The sequence below is a fragment of the Pholcus phalangioides genome, unplaced genomic scaffold (genome assembly GCF_987345545.1).
Source record: "Pholcus phalangioides strain wild (caught in Gottingen) unplaced genomic scaffold, Ppha-v1.0 ptg000012l_1, whole genome shotgun sequence".
Classification (NCBI taxonomy): domain Eukaryota; kingdom Metazoa; phylum Arthropoda; class Arachnida; order Araneae; family Pholcidae; genus Pholcus; species Pholcus phalangioides.
In genome coordinates this window covers 2,019,881-2,029,918 of record NW_028301605.1, presented here as the reverse complement: position 1 = coordinate 2,029,918, position 10,038 = coordinate 2,019,881, and the positions used below count along the sequence as shown (strand labels likewise).

The 10,038-nt window shown below is 34.9% G+C and overlaps 1 protein-coding gene across 4 annotated transcripts in view; it reads right to left on the bottom strand.

Annotated features, from left to right (window-relative positions):
* Window positions 1-1,942: 1,942 nt before the first annotated feature.
* The window catches only part of Sec23 (transport protein Sec23), a 31,337-nt gene continuing 23,241 nt past the window's right edge, over window positions 1,943-10,038 (bottom strand). For 2 of the 4 annotated variants that reach the window (XM_089240003.1, XM_089240005.1), the window contains 2 exons: window positions 7,555-7,572; window positions 1,943-2,232 (listed from right to left, as the gene is read on the bottom strand). In XM_089240003.1, coding sequence (XP_089096129.1) covers window positions 2,140-2,232; window positions 7,555-7,572 — 111 coding nt within the window. In that variant the 3' untranslated portion in view covers window positions 1,943-2,139. The remainder of the gene's footprint in view (window positions 2,233-7,554; window positions 7,573-10,038) is intronic. The other 2 variants (XM_089240004.1, XM_089240006.1) reach the window with 1 other exon arrangement.

Here is a 10,038-nt window from a genome sequence, read left to right as displayed (position 1 = left end):
TTCTTTTGACTCCTTTTGAAAATTTCGTGAAAATGAGAAATTGCATTAATGGACAAATTTATTGCCCGCACACTGCTCTACAACTTTACTTAGGTGGTTCTTTTCTACAAAATTTTTCTCACCTCTCGAATCTCATTTGAAAATCAGGAACTCCTAATTTCTCTTCCTCAGACGAAAATCCGTTCGTAATACACGCAATGGAGATCCATCAGTTTGTCTGTGGTCAACTCGGTCCTGGCCATGTTCCTCCACTAGTTCTTGAAAAAATATCCTCATTCACTTCCAGTCCCATGGTCTTTCCCAAGGACATCTGAATGCTCATGAGCTAACTCCTCAAAGTCCCTTTCAATAACGCCATCAGCCCAAAGGTTTTCTCCAAGCAGAATTAAGGGTTCTCATGGTTCCAGAAATAATACTACCCTTTCATTCGAAAGGGTGGACCAGTGATAGAATAGATGTGGCCATCTTTCCCCCTTTCTTCGGTCATTTGCCCACATTTCGGGGGGACCCAGACCCCCGCCCTCTATATATATCACTGAAATAGTGCTTTGATGCAAAGGTTCTTGAAATTGGAAATTGCATATTGTTGATTGAAGATCGAAAATTTCCGGAGACTAGACAAGAATATTACCAACATATCCACAGTACGTGTGGATGGAAACGGAATACGAATGGTCCAATTATGATAAAGTGAAATTAAATAAGCGAAGTGCAAAATTTTTGCTCGTAATGCGAATCTTTGCTTGTTAACCGAAGTTCCACTGTAGTTTTTCTCAAATGTGACCATACAACCTGTATATCTCATGATATTCACTTTATTAACGTAATTTTTGCCTTCCGACTTATTTTGCAAAAATGTCTTTTTTTACATACACATTAATTTTTCAATAAAATGATTTTCCCTACTCATAAATCAAGTTGGCGATTTTAAGTGATTCTAGCAATGTTTGGCAACTTTGCTTACCTTAGGCATAAACTTTGGCGATTTCTCTACCCCGAAAAATCGTTGTTTACGCGACATCCATTGAAGCAGTTTTTCGTCCGTATTATATATATAACTGCCACAGTAGAAATATCACCAAACCCTGAATAAAATGCCATCTTTTTCCAAGGATAATTTTTTTCCCAATTTTGGCAGGTGATATAGTGCCCCCCCCCCCGAGGACTGAAAACCAAGAGAAATACTGTATGGGCTTTTTCTATTATATTGTACGCAGGGGGGACTTGAACCCTTCCCCAAAAGGAAGGGGGGAAAAAACCCTGCCTCGCCTCCGTTATCAAATTTTGGGCAAAAGCAGACCTTGCTCATTGATAATTGATCTGACAGGTTCGGGGGAAAATGAAAAAAATTGTTTGTGAAATGTTTGCAAACACAGCCCTTTGTACAGAGCTAGCTGCACTCAGCATTGCCGAAATAAAAATGCTTTAAAGAGGCGAGATATCTCGTAATGTGACTAATGTATTGTGTGCCAAAATACAAGGCATCAAGTTAAGCAAGATATCTTGACATATAAGATTGGAGATGATTTTAGGAAGAAAATTCATCTCTGAATACATGGGGGGACTAGAACCCTGGTCTTTTGTTTGCCGGATGAGTGCTCTACCCCCCCTCCTTTCCCCACCCAAGCTATGGATACAAAATATTTCTTCCTAGAAGCATGTATATGCTGAAAGGCTCTGTGCAGTGGATAGCCGCAACAATCAACTAACAGCTCATTTGAAATCAGCTGTAATGAACACAACGTGGAAAACATTTGAAAAATATGCTGATTTTGACAGCAGACCCCCTTCTGAATCTCCCCCCATTTCCATAATATGCATATTTTGATATGAAAAACTTATAAGCATCTAAAATGTTCACACACACCAAAAATGCTCAGAACTTTCAGGATGATGCAATAGTAACATTCATATCAATGAAGTCAATATAAAATGGAGCAAATATCTCTCAATATTTTATTAACACACATGAATGGAATCGACTTTCATATAAACAAAAACGCTTTTTACATCTTTAAAATTCATAATATCTAGAACAAAAAAAAATAAAAAAAATAAATTCAGTTTGAAGTGAGAATGAAGAGAGTCATTGATCTTACAACATCATCGTTGTGCAAAAGACATCGTGATATCTTTATTCTAAGCTGCGCTGGATACTGCAAGTTTTTTCAAATGCTCCATGAACACTTGAAGACTGACATCATCAGTTAAAACTGGCGCACCTACTCCTTCCTGAAAATACAAAAGTTGTAAAAAAATAATATTAGTGACCTTCAACACATTTATTACAAACAACTTAAATTATTCCATTCCTTAAAAACTTTTATGCAAAAGTTGTTCTGGTAATCAATCTAGAAATAGACAAATAATTAAATTACTCCATTCCACTCAAATGTAAAATTATATCAAATTTGCGACACCTATCCCTATCTATTATACAAATGCAATAAGGAAAAAACTTATTTCAGATTGAATTAGGATGGTTGATAGTAGGGCATAGGTGCCAATATAAAGACTTGCAAAATCTGTAGTTTATCACGTGATGACATATTTCACATCAAAGAGAACATGTCACACAAATAAAATGGAAAACTAAGGGATCTTTTTTGGTATTGCATCCGGTGACCATATATAAATACAGTTTTCCTAGGATGCATTTTTCGCAATCTAATTTTTTAGCAATAATTGGCAACTTTGCTTGTTTTTGGCATTATATTTGGTAACAGTTACCGTTCCTGAGAAAACGGGATAAGCCTGGAAATGCAAGGACTGAAAGAGTATTTTCTTCAGGGATTTTCCATTTCAATGAACACAATTTGAAGAAGTTTAGGGATTTTTCTATGAAGATACGAAAAATCAGAAGAATCTGATTTCTGATAGGAAACTTTTAATAAGGCTGAAAAATCAGAAGGTTTCCGGATAAATTGAAAGCATTGGCAGTTATGATAGGGTTTTCAGGCGAGAATTCCCACCCACCAGTTCAAGGAATTTAAGATTTTCCCGTTCCCGAAATCCAGAGAATTTGGGGAAAATGCTGTTGCAATACAGTAATACTTGCAATAGAATATAAAACATTTTCAAAAAAATCAATGGGGAATATTCATTGAAAAAATATTTTTCTCTAGCATTGTGTGGGAAAAAAATATGGGAAAGAAAGACACATTGGAAGGGGGTTCCAGTTTCCAATTCCAAAAACTGTACAAGTAACTTTGTGCTTACTATAAAATCCTAATACTGAGAGAACTATACACAGAACCTGAAGGGAAAAAAATCCCTCTTTCCGCTTCCATTTTATGAGCCTATTTGGGGAACACACACAGTTGAACACCAGATAAGCTCTGAAAAGAAGCGTTTTAAAGTAGTTTTAAGTAGAAAGATACTCTCCTACCTAAAAAGTACCCTGCCTTTTGTGATTTCTTCAATTAATTTTACTTTCCCATTCGCATCACAATGACAGGCTATTTCACAACTGTAAGTAAAGAGGCCAAAAATCATGAAGAAAACAGAAGGATTCACAGGGGCTATACGTTATTTAGCCGATATAACACCCTGTTTTTTAAGCAATGGTCAAGACAGATAAAAATCAGTCCTGGATGAAAATGCACAGCCGGACAAAGGTCCCAAAAAATAACCCTACTATAGGGAAGAAACAGTGATTCTGGAATTTTTCATTTACTTTTCTTTTTTTTTTAAAGTGGGTGACCCTTGTCCACATTTTAAAGGCAGAAAACACTATTATACAAGTGGGAAAATAATTTCTTCACGATTGTACTACAACTCTTAAACATTTGCGGGGAGGGCGCTGTCTGTCTTGGAGTGGATATTTTGGAGAAAGCTACACTTTTTAAGAAGATTAGTCAATGGTCTTTAATGATCACAAATCAATGTCAAAATTTTTTTCATGACTTGCTTGGAAAAACAAATCAATGCCTTTGAGGTGGGACCTAATAGTCCAGGGATGTAAATTGGGGACTTGAAGATTCAAAAACAAAATCTGGAGAAACTCTCTGGTTCTTTTTCAGAAAAAAAGAATTATTTTTATCAAAGGGATGTGTAAAAATTTGATCTCTAGTTATGAAAATATTATAGTGGCAAGCAGGGTCGTAACTAAGATTTTTGCCGCCCAGGGCAAACATTATTTTGCAAACTCTCTCTATAATACAATGTTAAAATTCAATAATTCTATAACGTGTTATTTTCTGTTCCCACCTAAAAAACTGCCGCTCCCTAAATTTTACTGTCTGGGGCAGTTGGAGCCCCCCTGTAGTTCCGGACCTGGTGGCAAGTACAGTATATCTGGAATTGAAGCTATAGAAAAGGCAAGAATATTACATCTTTTTTTTTCTTTGCTCAGTCTGAATTTTTGCATGCCAGAGGTAAAGGTATCATGTGACAATAGGGAAATTTTACAGGAGAGTCATTCAACTCTTGTTTTAGGTTACTACAAACAAACTATCTTTAGGTGCAACTATCTTTTAGGTGCAAACAAACTTTTTTTTAGTACAGTATGTTTCTCTCTATGGAGCTCGTTTCTGTCAACATATCTATTATTTATTTTGAAAAGGATTTAGTGTCCCTATACCTGTGTAGTGTGACGAAAACATGGCAAATTAATAGTGTTATCCCAATATTGACGAAAATGGACATAATTAGAACAATAGAATACTCAAAATAAGAAATAAAATAGCAAAATTTGATTTGATAACTGTAGGAAAATTGGAGAAAATTCTCTCCAAAACAAATTTTAAATTACTCACCTTGGAAAAACATTTTAAAGCAATAGAAAATATTTATATCAATTAAGATATGACTATGTTTAAAGCCGCATTTTGGAAGAAAATACATATATATTTTTTATGAAAGCAGGTTAGAGGTATTGCAAGTTCAATACCCGGTTCTTACTTGTCAGAAAAATTTCCTGACACAGGGGTGCAACAAAAAAACGGTGACATGACCGCAGGAGGAAATTGCTACCACAGGGAGTCCCCTATCGAGGGGTTAGCGCATCAACCCCTCGATGAGTATAAAACCATAATGCCGCTCGGAATCGGCAATAAATTGTAGGTCCCGGTCTCAAAGCCATAGCAGAGGGGGGGGGGGCGGACTTGGGGGGGGGGGGGTCTGGGATACATAGCATTGCTTTTCTTATGGCAGAAACAATAGCACAATGCTCTGAAGTAGACTTAGCAGCCTCCCTTAACTTCAGCAAAATGGCCTACAGGTGGCGACAGAGAGATTTTCCTCAGCCGTATCGAGGAAAAACTTTCTGCATATTATGACAAGGTGAACAAGCCAATCTGGATAAGATTTCTAAATGTGTCACCCATAATAATTTTCAACAATTTTTGTTTTGAGTTTAAGTTTGACATATTATGCCTCAGACCAACTGCTCCAACAAACTGATAAGATTTATGAAATTAGTTTGTGATATTTTGAACAGGATTGATTATTATTAAAGCAACCCTACTCAGACCTATGTAGAGCCCATTATATAGTTAAAGTATTTCATTGAACCCTATATGAACCACGGGGAAAAGGAGCAATAAAAAAATATTAAATGGGGGTGTTGCACCATCTTGCATGAAAACAGTGGTCTCTAAACATTCTTGTTAGACTGACTTGCTGCTGCAGAAGTTTGCAGTAATAGGCATTCATGAAGGAACACTTTATAGGGCCTCGAGGAGAGCATTCCTCAAGACTAACATTTGATCATGGGAATGGCACAAATGAAACATACATGGAAAAATGCTCTGACTAAACGAAGTTTTATGTTGTATATTTCCTCCATAGACACAATCTTTCAGGAATCTCCATAGACACAATCTTTCAGGAATCTCCATAGACACAATCTTTCAGGAATCTCCATAGACACAATCTTTCAGGAATCTCCATAGACACAATCTTTCAGGAATCTCCATAGACACAATCTTTCAGGAATCTCCATAGACACAATCTTTCAGGAATCTCCATAGACACAATCTTTCAGGAATCTCCATAGACACAATCTTTCAGGAATCTCCATAGACACAATCTTTCAGGAATCTCCATAGACACAATCTTTCAGGAATCTCCATAGACACAATCTTTCAGGAATCTCCATAGACACAATCTTTCAGGAATCTCCATAGACACAATCTTTCAGGAATCCCCACAACCACAAGTCACAGGGATTTAAGTCAGGAAAACAAAAAGGCCAGGCATTTGAAAAAAATCTCTAAAAATTACCTGAATATCTATGTGAAACAAGCACAAAGCAGTTCCTTGACTTGTTGGTTAATATGGGGGTGTTGTACCATCTGGCACAAAGACAGTAAGTCTTTAAACATTCTTTAAGCATTCTCATTCAGTCTTTAAACATTCTCATAAGACAGGAATGACTTGCTGGTGCACGTCTTTGAAGTAATGGGTTCTTGTCCTTGTATGGGGAACACTTTTCAAGGGCTTGAGAAGTGCTCTCCTCAAGACTCCCATTTGAGTATATGATTGACACAAATATCATGCATATTGAACAAATGTTGTAATCAAATGTAGAGTTTTTATGTTTCCAATTTGTGCAGTTGATTGATTCTTTAAGTGCAACTTTTCCCCAGGTGGTGAAAATTTTATAACTATTTTCTATATGTAATGTACATACAAAATTTCAATGGAATCCATCAACCATAACAGGCTCTACATAGGTCTATGTAAGGTCATTTTAATTATAATCACCCTGAATTTAATGTCAAAAATATTTGTTTTTGCATTTCGAAATAGAGCATTACATAGAACAAAAGGGTTCTCAAACTTTTTCCACCCACGGCGCCCCCGTTTCCTTTTCAATGCTGCTGCATGAGCTCCTCAGAGCTGTTTAACAAAGAATATTTTCAAAAAATCATTGTCAGAGTGGCCACTCCGCAGTGCCCCTGACAAAGATTGGAGATGCATCAGGGCGCCATGTAGGGCCGTCATTTCAACTTTTTCGGGGGGGGGGGCAAAGCACATGTACTCAATGTATGTGTGTGTGTGTATATATATATATATACCATTTTTAGTGTATTTTCAAAAGCTAGGCCCCCCCCCCCGTCCTGAATGACAGGCCTGGCTCCATGGCACAGTTTGAGAACCTCTGACATAGTACATTCATTCCCAACATTAGAACATAAATTCTCATTTGAAGCTTGCAAAGTAAAGAACCTCAACATAAACTCATAAAAGTTTAAATCCTAAAAAAAATCCTAAAAAAAGCATACAAAATTCAATAATTTTTATAATATATCAGAAAGCAATATGCAATACTTAAAAAGTAAAACTTGTGTTAAGAAATACTCCATGCATAAATAAAATTAAGTTTTGATACAAAAATTAATGAGAAATGAAAATTGGCAATTTAAAGTACTGGAAACCATAACCAAAAAAAAAATCCAAAACCAAAATTATCTTCAAGGCATTTTAAATTAATAATATAAGCCCATAATTGAAAATTTAAAAGAAAAGTAAGGGTGTGGGTAATATCCTTCACCAAAAAAAAAAAAGAAAAAAGAAAACACCCGAATAAATAATCTAAAATTAAAATACCATTGTAGGAGCTGGTACCTGCAGCGCAGCCAAATAAAAACAAAAAAATAGAAAGAAAATATTAGATTCAACAGAAAACATAATTTAAAAAAAATAAGACCATTATCACTTGAATATCTCAGAAAAAATTAAATTTTTTTCCCTTCTATTGTTTTTAAACATTTAAAATAAAATGAGTCTTCAATGCAATTAAAATATACATGCTGAACTGAGCTTGAGCTTGTTTTTTCAAAGCGTTGACTTTTTTTTCACATTGAAAAATGTAATTTGTTAATTAAAATGGATAAAATATTACCAGAAAAACAAGTAAAATTTAGATCAATGGTTCTCTACCTGGAGCGATATGGCACCACTTGTGGCCCTGAGATATCTTAAAGGAGCTACAAATGAAATCAATGGTTTTTGGGAAGGGGGGGGGGAGACGCACAGAAATGGTTAAAATGTGAAGAAACATCTTTTTGAACCCTTATATATATAATGTAATCAGTCATAAAAAAATTCCACCCTAGAAATATAGACCCTAGAATGTAGAGTAAGGTTTCTCGACACCCTTTGATCTGAACACCTCATGCACTCAAATGAGACCCATTATTTTAAAATTAACATGCCTGTGTATATGAGTATAATATACATCCTTTAACACTAGAAGGGCCAGACTACACGTTAATACCTAGAAGGGCAGTGGGCAGTCATTCTGACTCTGCTGCTTTTCTTTTTAGTGCAATATATTTAATCACACCAAATATTTACAATACAAAATAACAAGCATTATCCTAAATGGTTAGTTGTGAAGAACTTTTTCTAAACATACTTTTTTTCTAACACTAAGCTTTTTTCTAAACATACAAGGTGTCTATGAATATGAAATGACCCTTGAACTTTAAATATAAAAATATAGAGGACAGCTTTTAAGACAAGATTCAACATGAAAAAAAGACAGGTGAACATTGCATTTCACATCAACCTCAGATTTATTGTCTGAAATATCATTTAGTACCAATAAAACATCATTTTTGACCTAATACATCCATCTTCCAAGAGCCATTTCTACACACTGTGAATGAACCTGTTTCCTAGGAAGCTTTTAGAGTAGATGGTGGCATGATGAATTATGAAATGTCAAACAAACTAAAACTGAGCTTGCCAGGTGAACGATCAGAAAAAAAAGTTTCCTCAACTTTGATAACCAGACGACCACTAAGGTCTGCATTACAGTATGAAAATTTCAGAAAAGTTCTTTAAAACTTGAAAAATGCAACCGATAAGGTTACATTTGTTTTGATTGTGGATACATGAACTTCTGTTGTCCATGGAAATAGAATTTTTAGATTTTCAAATAACATAATATGTACCAAATAACATTTAATTTATTTTTTCTTATCGGTATGTTACTCGTGAATATACGTTGTGTTGTGCGTGTGCCATCAGTGAATGATAGGGAATAAACCCAACAGCAAAAGTATACATCACTGTCAGACGCAAGGAGAAAATTTACACAATTTACATATAGCAGTTAAAATGACTGCTCTTGCCCGTTCTAGGTATAAACGTCGATATCTCTTAAAAAAACCTCCAATGTCTTAAAATTTTCTTACACAAAGAAAAAAATAATGAAAAGTCATCAAACATTGATTGTGTACATCAAATATTGTCAAAATTATAGAATTGTCAAAATGACTGCTCCAGCCATTCTAGTGTTAATAACTCTAATTAGACATTTTTAAATGCTTGTTCTCTAAAGATAATTAAACAAGGAAGAGATCATAAGTGAAGAAAACAAGCAGAAATTAACCCTTTCAGTACCACATTATGAAAAAATGAATTATTGTGGAATTTTTTTGGTAGGTCATTTTAGTTCTAATTAGGGCCTAAAAAAATTTATTTTCAAAAAATTACTAGGCACACAATTTAATTAACCTAGCACTTGAAAATTCCGTCAACTCTATATATTTACAGTAAAAAAAAAATACTAATTCAAATATGTTGAATAATAAATAATATTGAATATTTATTTTAATCACAAAGAAAGCCATAATTTGTTTTATCCATAAACACTAGAAAGACAAACGAGGGTCTTTATGACCCTGCACGCTGTTTAAGCTTGCATATCTCTGCTAAAAATAAACCGAACCACCTGAAATTTTTTGACTTTTCCTGAATTAGCATGTTCTTATTGTATACCAAAGTTTTTTTCGTTATCTTTTTTAACAACGAAGATACGAGCGGATATACCTAGAAAGACGGAAGGGGGTCATTATGACCCTTCCTTATATCCTAGCACATTATGCAGTAAATACTACTGTTATCGTCACAACAGATGGAGTCGACATCGTGGATCAAATGGTACAATTACATACGACCAAGACTGGAAGACGTCGCTGGCTAATGCATGTATTTTCTAACATTTTGGATATGTCAGCAATAAATGCTTTGATTTTGTACAAACAAGTGACAGGAAAAAAAGATCACTCTGAGAGCTTACAT